This window comes from Haliaeetus albicilla, chromosome 5 (genome assembly GCF_947461875.1).
Source record: "Haliaeetus albicilla chromosome 5, bHalAlb1.1, whole genome shotgun sequence".
Taxonomy (NCBI): Eukaryota; Metazoa; Chordata; class Aves; order Accipitriformes; family Accipitridae; genus Haliaeetus; species Haliaeetus albicilla.
The window spans coordinates 25,092,406-25,108,108 of NC_091487.1; the positions used below are offsets into that span (position 1 = coordinate 25,092,406).

Consider the following 15,703-nt stretch of genomic DNA (forward strand, 5'->3'; position numbering starts at 1 on the left):
AGCAGTTCCCTCATCTGGTTCACTGCAAAGGTGCATCAATAGTTTTATCAACATACTGAGATGCTTCAGCTGCAGAAACAAGGATTTAGGGTAGAGAGACTACATATGCCAGCATCAGCAGCTAAAGAAATGCTTATCAAAGGGTCTGGTTTGAGTTTGATGGCACTGGGAGGCTTTCTGATGCTGCTCTGGTGGCTGTGTTTTGATTTGGAAGCATGCTATTAATTCTGTTTAGCCTAAGCAGCTGCAAAGAAAAGCTTGTGGATGAGAACCTGAGCACAAGCTGGATGACTGTAAATTCATCTGGAGTCCAGACTACTAGCAGGTTAGCTGGTGACTATTCTGAGGTACTGACTCCAGACTCACTGATAGCAATTAAAAAGAATTAATTCATAATAAGACCTATTCACAAAAGCTTCTGTTACCAGGTGAAAAGTCTGGCTTGTTTCAACAGTTAGTCTGGAATAGATAATCCTTATTTTGAGTAGTTATAAAATATTTTTAGAGGCTTTTGTTCCCCACAGGAATTAATTACTGTTAAGAAAGCTAATGTTTAAACTTGCAGTTTGCAAGCTATTTTCTGCTAACTCTTAGCGTGAGCCCTCTTAGCACAGTGTGAATACTGGTGAGCTTTGCTCCAAAGGTAGAGTGAATTGGCTTACTCTTGCTGATCAGGGTTCTGTTTTTCTCAACTGATTTGGGGAGCCAATCTGGTTTATAAAATGTTAAGGGAGTTTGTTTTCCAGCTGCTGGTTTCTGTCTCTCTGTGCAGCCACATAAGCACTTGGCTAGCAGAAAATAGGGGAGGTGGGAGGGACATCTCACTAATGCAAACAAATCATCAAGGATGGGATGGGGGAAGAAAAAAAAAGGAGTGCTTCCTTGGAGGCTATTTTTGGAGGCAGCACTGGAGTGAAGTGCATGTCATCTTACGTTAGATAAGCTAAGATGCAGTAAACTAACCAGTGCCTAAAATTACTTCACAGTAGCTTCTTTGAGTGAGCGTTGTGAGGTAGAACTAAGCTGATTCATAGCAAGGTGCTTAATTCCAAAACAGAAACATCCTCATAGGAGTTTAATGAGTAATAGGTATTTCATATTGGTTAAAAGTACAGGAGTTTAAACTTCTGGAATCTGGAAGTAAAAATCTCGGGTCCCTTTTAACAGTTACAATATCTGAATAAGGATTGCTGGTTAAATCTCAACTTGAAACTTGATGTGTTCATTAATGTTATTTGAGCTACTCTGGTTTATGTCACCTGAGAACATGACACCCTTGTATTTTTCTGTGTATGAACTAGAAGTTGGTACAGGAGAGAACAGTCAAACACTTGCAGAAACCTACCAAGACATTAGAATAAAGGTTTAAATATTGGTCTGTACTCATGGTACCTGAGGATTATAAAGCAGTAACTGAAGTGTTGGTGTAGTTACTCTATACTGTAGTTGTTATTTCTGTTGCACAGTTTTTGTGAAATGTATGTTCTGTTACCAGTATATAAGATGCAAGACTGCTTACAGTAGTCCTCTTCTGTGGGAGCAGTCATGACACTTACGTGAGAGTGTACAAAAGGAGGACCTTAGGCAGTAGGTCTAATTTGGGAATACATTATTGATATTAGGCTCTCAGTAAAGGTCATCACAAAGGACATTGAAGCACAGGGTTTGTTAGTAACTGATTATCCTAGTTCTGAAAGAAACTTAGCCTTGAAATTTTTTATAAATTAACTTAGCATTGCATCTTACCCTGAAAGACATTCACTTAAGAAGTATACTTCCCAGACAGATTAATTGAAACCCTTTGAGTTTGTATGTTGGTCATGGCTTGCAGGGAAGAGAGGCATGTATTCTGTTTTTGTTTGTGCATATGATGACTGTGGATGGAGCTAGTAACAAGTGCCGGTGAATATTGCGTAAGAATGAAAAATATGAAATCCTGTTTAAAAAAGTTTTGGTGTTGAAGAAGTCTCAGCCTAGTATACCTCCCCAAATCACATTTCTAGTGCTTAGGTTGGAATAGCTGTTTCTGATATTGGACAAATAGAAAAGTGATCATGTGATGTCTAGAATATATAGTACTTATCCTCACATTTTGCTGCTTTAAGCTTTGTTTGCCTGCAAATGAATTGATGAGAGCACATTGCAGCGTATCTAGTGTGGGAGCCAGGTTTTATTCTTGTGTGGGTGGGGTTGCTCAATGACTTGTTTTGAAAATTTCTCATGATTTTCAAATATTTGAATCTATCAAGCTGCTGGCTGACAGCCCAATCATCTTTTGGTAAGGGGAATGCAGCTACTAGTCTGCAGAAAAGGCTCGGAACTTGCACTTTTTTTTTTTTTTAATTAATACATGCACATCAAAGGAGCCCTGCAGTTATCCTGGGGCAGTCTCTGGCAGATTTGTGACCTCTGTGTGGAAAGTAACATTTTTATTATTTAAATTCTAAAGAGCCAACTAGATGATTATGATTTTCTTAAGTATCAAGCAAAAGGGTTAGCTTTAACTTTTTGAAATAGCTCATAATTGCTTAGGTGAAAAGCTCAAAGCAAAGGCAGTAGGAGTAGCTGTGTAGCTGAACAGTGTGATGACCTGCTTTGTGAGCAAAACAAAATTATGTAGTGCAAGGAAGTATTTCATGAAGGGCTGAATGAACTTGTCCTGAAAGTCATGGAATTGAAGTATGTGGATTTTCTGTGGTGAGTTTCTGCAGGTGATCGCAGTTAAAAGCATAATGTAAACTTAGGCCCAAAATGTATTAATAAAAGCAAACACCAAAAAAGTCACCTTCAGTTTTTGTGTGTTTTGGAGGGCAATTTATTTTAGTAGAGCAAATCATTCCTTAAATTGTCACTTAATATTTTAGTCTTAGAACATACATCAGAACTATAAACTGAAAGGAAGTTGTGCAAAGCATTTGACGCTGTCCCACATGACATCCTTGTCTCTATATTAGAGAGACATAGATTTGATGGATGGACCATTCAGTGGATAAGGACTTGGCTGGCTGGTTGCACTCAAAGAGCTGCAGTGAGCAGGTTGATATCCAAGTGGAGAGCAGTAATGAATGGCGTTCCTCAGGGGTTGGTATTCGGGCCGGCACTGTTGCTGGTGGCATGAACAGTGGGATTTTGTGCACCCTCAGCAAGTTTGCCACTGACACCAGGCTGTGTGGTGCGGTTGACATGCTGGAAGGAAGGAATGCCATCCAGAGGGACCTTGACAGGCTTGAGAGGTGGGCCTGTGCGAACCTCCTGAAGTTCAACAAGGCCAAGTGCAAGGTCCTGCACTTGGGTCGGGGCAACGACAAGCACAAACACAGGCTGGGCAATGAGTGGATTGAGAGCAGCCCTGCGGAGAAGGACTTGGGGGTGTTGATTGACGAGAAGCTCAACATGAGCCAGCAATGTGCATTTGCAGCCGAGAAAGCTAATCGCATCCTGGGCTGCATCAAAAGAAGTGTGACCAGCAGGTCGAGGGAGGTGGTTCTCCCCCTCTACTCTGCTCTCGTGAGACCCCACCTGGAGTACTGTGTTCAGCTCTGGGGCCCCCAACATAAGAAGGTCATGGACCTGTTGAAGCAAGTCCAGAGGAGGGCCACAAAGATAATCAGAAGGCTGGAGAACCTCCCCTATGAGGATAGGCTGAAAGGGTTAAGGTTGTTTAGCCTGGAGAAGAGAAGGCTCCAGGGACACCTTATAGCAGCCTTCCAGTACCTAAAGGGGGCCTACAAGAAAGCTGGAGAGGGACTTTTTTACAAGGCCGTGTAGTGATAGGACAAGGGGTAATGGCTTTAAACTGAAAGAGGGTAGATTTAGATTAGAGGTAAGGAAGAAATTCTTTACTGTGAGGGTGGTGAGGCACTGGAACAGGTTGCCCTGAGAGGCTGTGGATGCCCCCTCCCTGGAAGTGTTCAAGGCCAGGTTGGATGGGGCTTTGAGCAACCTGGTCTAGTGGAAGGTGTTCCTGCCCATGGCAGGGGCGTTGGAACTAGATGATCTTTAAGGTCTCTTCCAACCCAAACCATTCTGTGATATAAAAGTGACCAAACTAATTTAAAGAGCAGGCTTTCCAACAGGTCTATACTGGGACTCTCTGACTGTGGGTAAATTCCTTGGAATTTATTAGAGCCTTGCATTGAGATTTAATGATTCCAGGAAAACCTAATATTCGCTTGCCATTGGAACACAAAAGGGTGAAGAGGGACAGGCTTTGCTAGTACTGATTTCCAGGAAATAGTCTCTTTGTTTAAAATATGCGCAGCTGGACTTTTCCTGGAAACCAGCGTGGTGAGCACATCCTCTCTGAAGCATTATCAGTCTGTTTTAGGCGTGGCTAAGCAGCAAGATTAACAATTCTGAATTACCCTGGAATCAATTTATGCATACCCAATTTAATGTAATGTCTGGTCATACAATGTAGTTAAGTCTGCAAAATACTGTAGGATTTTATAGGCAGGATGAAAATAACTTTTCATTTGCCTGTTGATTACTTTGTACGTTTTGTATACGGGGCCAACTGTGCAAATGGGGTGGGTAACTCTAACATACCTTTTCATGCTCAGTAGCTTGTCCAGTCAGAACATATTTCTAGCATCTGGGGTTTTCAAACATTTGTTAACATGCATCCAGCTGTAGGAGTATCTCAGGGGCAGTAAACTGGAGTCTTTTGCTCGGTGTTGTCTTAGCACCTGTAGAGCTCATCAGAGCCTTCCTGATGGCATAAAGGCTACTCATGGTTATTGCTCCACTTTTTCTTGACTCATGTAGCAGTGAGATGGAACTAGTCTTTCTTCTTCCTTTTAGAAACCTGAAATTTGTTGCAACTGACTACTTGATTTCCATTCAGAGTCTTTTTTGTATTATCAGGGAATGCATTATGTGAATTGCAGGTAAGCCCTGCTGGTGCTCATGGCACCATTTGTTAGCTTAGGTGCAACGCTGTGAAAACTTGACTCTGAAAGCAGCATAATCACTGTATTTCCATGTCTTTGTGCCCCAAGCTAATGGTTACAAAGCTCTCGTTATGACCTTCACTTGTTGTAGTATTAATTTACAGTATGATGAAATCTTGGATTCCCAAATCACCTATGCTAAGGTGCTGCAGCCCAAGGGAGAATTTTATTCTTCCCATGTTTCACTCTTTCTTGAAATTGCTGTGCCTTTCAGGCTTCTGGGAGACCATTAGTACTTAGATTTCTTCATCGGGTATCACCTTATTAATAGGGGATGTGTTCTAGGCTTAAAGTGACAGGAATGGAGCTGTTCAGAATTTCTTAGCTCCATGTTCATATGAATTCAAATGAAAGAACATGCGGCTTTTGCTCCCTCTTTTGAAAACAGTGTAACCTTTGCAGTTGTTTGACTGTGGTTACTCTTAAGATTGCTCAAAAAATCAACTCACTCCTAGAATATTTTTCATCAAAATGAAGTTGTTCAGTCTTGGGCGGATATTCTTGGGGTCTGTTATGGCTAGAGTGTTGGATCTGAAATAAGATGAGAAGTTAATGGAAAAATAACAATAAGCTCTGAAGGCCATTTAAAGGGGACAGTGATTGCTTCCAGCAGTATGATGCTGTTCCAGCACAGCACTGTGGCTGCACGTGCCAAAAATTTGAAATAGTATGGATTGATAGAATTTGTCCCACCTCCCTCCCCAAATGATTTTTTTGTGGTTCAAAGATTGAAAAAATTTCATTTCCATGAAGAACTCAAGTGGTCTTTTTGGTGTACTGTCCTCTCTAATCTCTCATCTGAAATGCCACACTGTAGAAAGATGGGGGTGGGGGGAACAAACAAACAAAAAACCCAGCCCCCAAACCAACCATGCCAATCATCTGGTCCTGTATGCCAGCTGCAAAAGAGGACTCTTGAACTCCGTAAGTCAGTACCAATTTATAAAGACAAGATATCCCTACCATTTCTCTTTGGTCATGAGAATGTCTTGGTGGGGTCATGATAACTCTTGGTGGGATTAGGATTACTGAGGAAATAGACAATCCAGTTTTGATTTATGCCAAAATAACACTTCATGCCTGTCCTATTCCAAGGAACTTTCTCATAAGAGCTAGCTGAGGGTGGTTTATTGGGGGGGGAGAGGAAGCAGGACAGACAAAGGGGCTAGCATTAAGTTGATGCCTCACTTAGAGCACTTTGCTATAATCTTACAGCTTGGTACCCCCAAAAACTAAGGCTGGTGTCATGTATTAGACCTTAATTCCCTTACCCATAATTTGTTTCTTGAATTCTTGTTGACTTTTAAGACACCTTTTTTCCTTGTCATAATCCATTATGTTCAGAGAACTTCTCTACTTCACAGTTAAATCACTTTAAACTTAGTTATACTGTTGGTTTGTAAGATCATACTTGTATTATATATTTTGGTGGTGTCAAGTTGTGCGTGATTGTCTTTATCTCACCAGTTGAGCTTGTTACTCTTCCTGCTTTGTCAGCTTGGGTTTCAAAATAAAACATGTTCTATCTGTTCAGTAATATGAGGTGAGATTGGACTGTTCAGCCCAGGCATACCTGCTTGAGTTGTTATAATGACTCATTTTCAGCCTCCGCTCCTAGCCAAAAACCTTGGCTAAAATCTCAGTTGTTTCCTGGGTCACATAGTTAGTGTGCTTGACTAACTACTGCAAAACTGAATTCTCATGCAAAGATGGTGAAGAGGATCAGTTTGTTAGTGATTCAGCCTTGAAACCTACTTTCTGCCTGGAACAACGTGAGACTGAAGTTGAGGAAGGATAGAGCTGTGTAGCTACTTCAGAAAACTAATGATTTTCTAGGGGATTGCAGCTTTGTATTAGCTGCCCTACCACCTCGTTAACGTCTCTTGACAAAGAGCCCTCAGAGAAGACCTGGCAGATGTGAAGTAATGCAAAACTATACTTAAGTAGAGGAAGATGGAAGAAATAATTGCCCTTCCGTGCATCTTACCTCATAGAAATCTTGTTCCCACTGTCTTGTCTTTGCTGAGAAAGGACATACTTGTGATTCCCTGGAGGATTGATCACTGGCTACATTTGGGTTGTTTTCCCAATGATGAAAATTGATATCTTTGCCTTTTTGGCATGTCATTATACACAGGCAAATCAGAAGGGGGCTTAAGTGCAACTATGCCTACTTAGAAGTTGGCACTTTGGGGCTCCATGTTTCCTATGCAGCTGCTGGTAAGAGGATGCAAAGGGGTGGACCTAGATGGTTCTTTTACTCCAAACCGAAAGGATGAAGTTGTTAAGTGGCATAAATGCTCCCAGTTTTGCTTCAGTGGTACAAATGTTAGGCACCATAATATTAGGTCAGACAGATAGTCTGTCTTGCTTATCCTGTCACCAAAAATAAAATGCTCCCTCACCATGTTTGCATTTATTTCTGTTGTGAAAAACAGGAAGAAATGCTATGCTGGCTCTTACCTTTGTCATAAATTCTAGTTTTTCCTTTGGTAGATTATTAAAAAAGGTTTGGGTGTTTTGTTTTGGTTTTTTTTTTTCCAACAGCAGCAAATGAATTATGCATTCTTACCACTACTGAATGTCAAACTTCCTTTTAATTGAATAGTAATAAGGAAATCTCATGACTTTGAAGCATTTTAAGTAGGCCAGAATAAAATGTTCTTGAGTGCTCAGATATCCTTGCTGTCACAGTTAGTTTGACATTCTTGTGTGTTATCCATTCAAGACAGTCACTTACTTTTCCTGAAGAACGTTAGAAGGGAAGCTAGAATTCAGGAAATGCTCGCGCGAAGAAATCCCGTGGGACTTAAGTGCCGAGAAGCTGTGCAGAAGAGAGGTGCCATAATGTAGCTTACTAGCTTGGATTCAGAACAAAAACTTGTGGAAAGTTCTAACAGTAACCTCTATAATAATGCTAGCGCTGCTATATTAAATGCATTTCTTATGTACAGAATGAAATACAGCAGAGTACCTCAGTTTTCAAATTCTTTGTGTGTTCAGTAGAGCAATGCATAGTGTTTGCTGCCAAAAAGCAATTACATGTTCCCTTGCTCTGCTTAACTCTGAAGGCTGAATACAAATCTCCTGCAAAGATTATATGCGCGTGCATTTCACAAAGGGGATTATTGTGTGTTTCAAGAGAGATGCTCTCCTCCACTACCCAGCAAGAGCTGGAAAGAGAGCCAAGACGATTTCAAGTCCCGTTTGAGTTCAGAGAACACCATCTCGTTGTGTCATTAGGAGCTCCCAATTCAGTTTCTGTGTTGCTTTCAGCACTCCCTTTCCTGTATGTTAGAATTCTTTGGGGCTTTCTAACTTGAAGTGTAACCTAATGCCATGATTGTTTTTTCTAGTTGTGGTTGATGGCTTTTAGGTTCTATGAGCTACTTAAGTTAGATACAAATAAGCACCTACTGTTGAGGAAATCTTGGGGGTGTGGTAGATTTGCAGGTTGAAAAAGTTACCATCTAGCAGATGGATTTTGCACTAGCAAATTAATCTCTTCAGTTCTGTTGCTGTCTCACCTTCAAATAATTTTGCACTGACACAGGTTTCCAGGGTTAAAAACACTTTGGGTGGAATTGGTTTCAGGGCTTGAGATGAAGAACTCTCTAACTTTTTCTTGAGTTTTCTTGATTATTTTTTTAAATTTATTTTTAAATTACACCCGAATGACAGAAACAGCTTATTCCTAGTTTGCTGTAATATATATTTATTTTCCTTTTACTTTGAGTGCTTTTGATGTGTTTCAGGACTTTGTCCCATTGTACCAGGACTTTGAAAATTTCTACAACAGAAACCTCTACACACGCATTCGGGACAGCTGGAACCGTCCGATCTGTAGTGTGCCAGGGGCCAAAGTGGACATGATGGAGAGAGTTTCCCATGACTATAACTGGACGTTCACGTGAGTCAAAATTGAAGACAAGGCTTCCCACAACTATCTTTAAGTAGTGGGTCTATAAGAGCAAGTTGCAGGCTGTGAGGTTAAAGATGCAGTGAATTGTGTTTGTTTTGAGCTTTCCAGCAGATTGAATCGATGAATTCTGCTCTTTTGAAATGCATCTGGCCAAGGTGATTTTTTTTGTGTAATCTTTTGGCTGCTTAGTAAGGCTGCTGACTCTGTTAATATTTCATGGGTGTGCACCTATAATAAAATCAATACTTCTCTGTGTGTGATGACCAGAACCTAGAGTAGATACTTTGGATTGCAGTGCTACTTGTGACTTTGTGTTGATTTAGAATCAGTCCTGACACTTGAAGTAAACGTTGCTGCCTGAAAATGAATTTAACAGGATTGTCTTGAGTCAGAACTGAAGTAGTCTGCAGAAACAAAATCAGAAATGCAAGGACAAGGATTTTTACGAATTGGAAATGACATATAACAAGTTTGATGTGAAGAGTTTTGCAGCACAGTACTTTATGAAACTAGTCATGTCTCTCCTCAGCTTTCAAGGGCAAAATAATTAAAACTTTTTTTCTGCTAAACTTCCTTAATCTCCTTGTCACGTATTGTTAGCACAGCAGGGCCAGATGCGTTTCCTTTCTGTGGTTAGAGGATATCCTGCTTGGGGGGGCTGCCAAGTTAATTGATCTAGGGATCTTATTTTGTAATTGAAAATAAAGTTGTATGTTTCTGGGATGGAGGGGGGACATGTCAGAGGAACAACAAACAGTTTGAGAAGCCTCAAGCAATTTTAGATATGATAGTAAAGTTACCTTTTAATGTAAACTCTTTTGGGAGCTAGTTTGAGACTAAGATAGGGAAAGCTTTTTCATTGATCGTTTCAGTTTGATGATGAGGGGCAGTATTGAAATAATTTAATGGTTGGTTGTATTGATTTTTAACATTTCAGTGTATATTCTAGGAAACTGAAATAATAATCTTCGGGTGTAGTTAATTTTTTTTAATTGTGGGTGTCCTAACTTGTGGTGTTTTTAAAACATAGGTACACAGGGAGAGTGATAAAGGACATTATTAATATGGGTTCCTACAACTACCTTGGATTTGCACAGAAGGCAGGGACTTGCCAAGAAGCAGCAGCTGAAGTTCTGTCCCAGTATGGAGCTGGGGTGTGCAGCACTAGGCAGGAGATGGGTAAGTTGGAGCAAGATAGAATTTTCCCCAAATGTATGTTTCAAAGTCTTTAATCTGATCACAGGTCTTTGAAACATTACTTGTTCCAGCTTTTGAACTTTGGACTAATCAATAATGAAGCTTTTACTTTAGTGGAGACAAGTTGACTTGTTGGGTTTAGTTTACATGGCACAGCAGTTGGCTCACTTATGTTTTCATATTTTTTTTTCAGTGTTCCCTTTATGGGCCTTTAAATAAAGAGTAGCCTGGTTGGTGGAAATTCTTCTCATAGAATATAGCAATATTGAAAGCTTCTCCTCATTCTGAATTTCTTATTTGTTTTATGTGCAGGAAACTTGGACAAGCATGAGGAGCTGGAAGAGCTAGTTGCCAGGTTCCTAGGTGTGGAATCTGCAATGGCATATGGAATGGGGTTTGCAACCAACTCTATGAACATTCCTGCCTTAGTTGGCAAGGTATGGCTTAAGTCACTAGCAAAAGCTTATCTAACAAAGATTCAGCTGGTTGGGTTTTCTAAAAGCTGCTTGTTTGGTTTTGTTTTTCTTCAGTGGCAACTACTGCAGATATTCTCTATGGAAACTATAGGTCACGGTATGCATCTCTAACCTTTTCAAAAATCTTTTTGGGAAACAGCATACATGAGACCAGTAGCAGTCCAGATCTTGTCCTCTTTCTGGGAGAGAGCCTAGCATGTTAAGGCTTGCTTCCTCAGGCTACTGATGGTGGCTGATTAACAGGCTGATTGCCTGAAGGTATTTTGATTCTCTTGAGACACTAAGAAGTGACTGTGTCAGTGAGACACAGAGATAAGCTGAATTGCATGTTGGTACACACGGAATTTATTGTCTTTGAGCAGTAGCTGAAAAATACTACCTCTGAAGGAGCAAAATCCTAGTAGAAAAGCTATTTGAGACAAACAAGGTAAAATGTAAAGACTCATGATGTCTACTGTGTGCCCCATAAAACAGTATACAATGCAGCCTGAGTATGCTGCATCTCAGACTATGTTTTTTTCGTTATTGGAAAATTAAATAGAAGAGAGCTCTTTGTTTGCATCTTCTGATGCAAAATACATGTTCTCGAAGCTCCTACTTAGAGTAAAATAATGCAAGTACTGGAACTGTTTCCTCTTTCTGAAAATGATTCACTGTTAGCCTAATACTACTAGGCTGTTGGAATTCTATGTCCCTGTGTAGTGAATTATTTTCCCTTTATTCCATTTATTTATTTTTCCACTTCCTGAGACCACTTTGTAAATTCTTCCAGTTATCATATCTACAGTATAAAATTGTTGCCTTATTCTTCCCGGCAACTTTTCCTCCTGGTGAATCTCTTCTTGACTAGCTGTTGTGTTTTCCTGCATGCTATTTCAATTGTAACAATGAAGCAGCACTGTCTACCTATGCCTCTTTTCTTTTGGTCTATTAAGTTTTAAATATCAGATGCTTTCCATAATGAAAGACATTTTTGAGTCTGATGCCAGAGAGAAATTCAGTGTTTCAAATATAGTCTTTCTGGAGTCAAATACTCTGCAGTGCTATGATTTTGAGCAACATGTTACTTCTGACATATCTTACTTGCATTTTTCTGCTCGTCGTCTTCCACATAGCTCCAGTTTTCTCTTCAACAGAAAAATGATTTCTGTGAGACCCACTGTATATCTTTAATACCTTATGAGAATAACCTTGAGACACCGTACTCAGCTCCTTAGTTTTCACTTTGAACTTTAACAGTTTTTACAACCATTGAGAGAATCTCAACAGTAAATTCCAAGGCATGTCACTTACCTGTTTTCATGTGCATAACTTGCACATTTATTAAACCAACTCTTCGTAAATGGATACAGCAGTCTGTAATGTGTTAGTAATGAGCATACTTAGGTTTTGTGCACTTCAAATAAAGGTAGTAAGAAGCTTCTGTCTCATAATGCTAGAAGTACCCTTATACTCAGGTGAATACTCCAAACAGAAAATGCTCTCTTCTGAAGAAAAGAATTCTTGTGAAATGAACCATTTCACAGTTCAGAATGTTCACTAAATGCTTTTTTTGGCTGCCTGAAGTTGCTTCTCACTGCACTTTTGATTTCTTGATTGTCTGCAAATAACGACTCAAATCCTGAATTCTGGCACCACCCAGTACACAATTGGCTGTGTGTGCACAGCCTGTTTGGCAATGCTTTGATAGTGTCCTCAGTAAAGCCCAGAGACTCCTCATGCTTGATTAAACTCTTGGGCTCTCTCCTTTTTTGTTGTTGTCGTCTCCTTTTTTTTTCTTTTTTTTTTTTTTGTGTGTTTTGTAAACTACTTTTTGTGTCTCTCTGTATGTCCTACACACATTTTCAGGCACAAAGCTGCCTGTAACATGAATTTTTGGAGGTTTGACAAATATAATCAGTAATGGCATTTGCATTTGGCCAGAAGGAGTTTCTTTGACAGTCACTGATATGATTTGAAGCTAATTATTATTTACATCATATCTGGGCACCTATAATGCAACTTAATTAGCTTAAGATACAAACCACTGCAATAAAGTTAATCGCATGTATGTAATACTGGACCACCTGTTCTGGTTTTGCTCTGTGAACCCTTAAGCACTTGATTTATGTTGCTACTGAATCCTCTTTTAATAGCAACAAATATGACTTGACTATCCTAGGGTCCAACTCTACCCCATAGTCTGATCAGCACTGGTCAGCAAAAGGAATTCAAAAGCTTCATCAGCATTACCTAGTTGATCTCTGTTCACTATGGCTTGTTAACAGCAGCTTCTACAAAGAAGATGCTGAAAACAGGTATAGTTGGTGTACACCGAAAGTTGTATTTCAGCACTGTTGAAGCATTGCTAAAAACAGGTCTTTCTGTACCTGGCAGTTTTTAGCAGGAGAGACCTACTGTTGACAGCCAAGTTGTTGGCTGCCTAGTACAGTCACTGCCATGTATGCTGAGTCTAGACCACAGATAATGTGAGATTGGAGGATTATGTAGTCAGAAGTTGTTAGACCATTTGAGGCTAAGCTAGATGCTGAAACTTGCCTGTTTTGGAGTAAGTGTCATTAATGTAGTTACGGTAACTAGCTAATAACAGCATTCTGTACTGCCTTTAGCACAGAGCTTTTTGTCATAGCTCTGGACTTACAGAGACTAGATAATGGAATTAGAGCAATGGTGCTTGAAGGATTTTTTTTGGTTGTAAGAAAACAAATTAATTTCCATGTATAGTTAGTTTGTGAAATTAAGTGCTCAGGACTGAATTACGCAATTCATGTGTGCAGCACTGGTAAAATGTGGCATTCACTTCAGTTTCTGTGTCTGCCTTGTAGGATGCATTAGTAAGTCTGATCTTCACTGGAATATGTTTGTCTTGATACCAGTAGTGTGATCTCCAAATAGTGTTAGTCTTCTCCTGGATATTCTCTCACATGTAAGTTTGCTGATAAATGCAACTGAAGTCTTATCATTGTAGTAGCAGCACTCAGTTTTACATATTATCATCAGTGATTGCTGTACCGTACCACTGGCTTCTCTGATCCTTTGCCCTCTCTCTAGTGGCAGACAATACTAGACTCTACTTCTTCTTCAGTTCTAAATTAATTTATTTTGTCTAATTGAATGCCCTCTTCTGTTACAGGGGGGTGAAAAGAGGCTGCTCGTTGATTTGTTAAATCTGCTTTCTCTACCAAAAGCTTGTACTTGTTTTTATGGAGAAGCTCCTTGTAGGCTATTAATCTCTTATTCGTCTTTTTTTAATCTATCGCTTTTTCAACTTCCTAACATTTAAGAAGGATAGTAGTACTGGATTATTATCTTCGGGTTTTGATACAGTAGTGCTTAACAGCAATGGCCTCTGACATAGTATACATACGCCTTGTTTGGTATAGTAGTTCTAAAAAGCAAACGCTAGTTGGAGTTTCCCATGCTTCTTATGCCAAAGTTTCTGAAATATGCAGTGTGAATCCTTGTAACAGCAGTTTGAACACTTGATTTAGTGCAGTTTCTGGGGAAAACCAGTCTCAAGCTTTCCCAGGATGTAGAATATTTCTAGGTACATCGCAATTCTAGTGCAAAATTTCCTTTATTGTGGAGAAAATACGTTTATTGTCTGTGCCACCTCCTTGTGTAACTGCAGGTAATGCTTTTCGCAGTCCCTTCTAGTAACTCTCCTTGCAGAGAAGAAATGTTCTTGACTCTTCCCTCCACCGGTTGTTAATAGAGAAACATAGAATGAGGATGTGTTTAGCGTCTAATCTTCAGCATCTTGACATGCTTTCCGGATTTCTAACTTAGTCACTTCTAGAGTTGCAGCACATTTGCATAGTAATTGGAGTGGGCCAAGGTTATTTAGAAATATTATTGCTCTCTTACGAACTAATCCCCCAATATGCGTTCCTGTAGTCCACAGCGATAACACTGTGACTGAACGTTCAGCATATCAGCTATTGGCCTGCAATCATTGCTGCTTTCAAAACAGATGTATCCTGTTTTGATGTTTCTCCAAGGATATACCTTCCCTTTTTTGAAAAAGGAAACAAATTCAATGTAATATTTAATGGCTTCAGAAGACTTTGCAATTTCACTCTGCAATTTTGTTTTCCACTTCCTGTCTCTTGTATGTTACCTCCATCTACGAAATACTCAATTGTTCTGTTCATTAAAGAAAATTAGTCCCTTTGGTACCACTGAGCACACACGGGATTAGTCAGTGGTTACCTCCTAATGCAAGAAATAGTGCAACTTTGATAAGGTCTGTAATCTAGGACTTTGGTGGCCTGTTTCCTAGCACCACTGTAGAGTTACTGAGTGAACTGCATAGGAGGATGAGTACTAATCATCAACATGAGATATTCAGGCAGATGCAGCTTCAGAACTTCTGGGAAAAGTGAAACTAAAGTGGTTCTTTCAGTTAACAGCAGTTGTGTATTTTTATTTGCTATACTAAGGCTGCCAATTGTTTCTTAGCAAGTCTTGCCTGGACTAGCTGCATTTATGTTGGAAATGCGCTTTTTTTTTTTTCCTTCCCTTAAATGATCTCCAAGCAGTTCAGAGCTGAAAGGTGTTACATGCTTGGCTGTGAAATGTAACCTTTTCAATATCTTCCTTTTTCCCCTTCTAATTCAGGGCTGTCTGATTTTGAGTGATGAACTGAATCATGCATCACTGGTGCTTGGAGCAAGACTGTCAGGAGCAACTATTCGAATCTTTAAGCACAACAGTAAGTATCAGATGGTGGACTCTGCTTTTCTGCAGATGCTATAGATCAGATACAATCTCTTCTGTCTTCTAATAGTTGGAGATTCAATTTCATGCAAGGAAATCAATTGCTGGTTACCTGAAAGGTCAGAAGACTGCTGCTTCTGAGAATGTAATCATCTTGAATTGGATATTTTTTGGTATGTTCAGTCTCAACTAATAACATTTTTATCCTGAAGCTGTTCTGGCTTGCACCTTCTGCACGTGAAGAGGAACATGGTGCCCTTTGGCAAGTCTAGGGGCACTAGTGTTTTAACATGGCTTTTTGGATAGCTCAGCATGGTTAGACTATTCTAACAGTCCCTGTCACATAGTAATGCAATCTTGTAGTAGCCTAGGTTACAATTTGGGGGATAAGCAAGTTTAATTTTAGGACCAGAGCCAACATGATCCTACAGTAAAAA

General features: G+C 39.8%; 1 protein-coding gene across 1 annotated transcript in view; it reads left to right on the top strand.

Annotated features, from left to right (window-relative positions):
• SPTLC2 (serine palmitoyltransferase long chain base subunit 2) overlaps positions 1–15,703 on the top strand; it is a 78,427-nt gene that overhangs the window by 13,114 nt on the left and 49,610 nt on the right. Inside the window, exons 3-6 of the mRNA XM_069783770.1 lie at positions 8,708–8,862; positions 9,905–10,053; positions 10,384–10,508; positions 15,168–15,261. Of these exons, the coding sequence (XP_069639871.1) occupies positions 8,708–8,862; positions 9,905–10,053; positions 10,384–10,508; positions 15,168–15,261 (523 nt within the window). The remainder of the gene's footprint in view (positions 1–8,707; positions 8,863–9,904; positions 10,054–10,383; positions 10,509–15,167; positions 15,262–15,703) is intronic.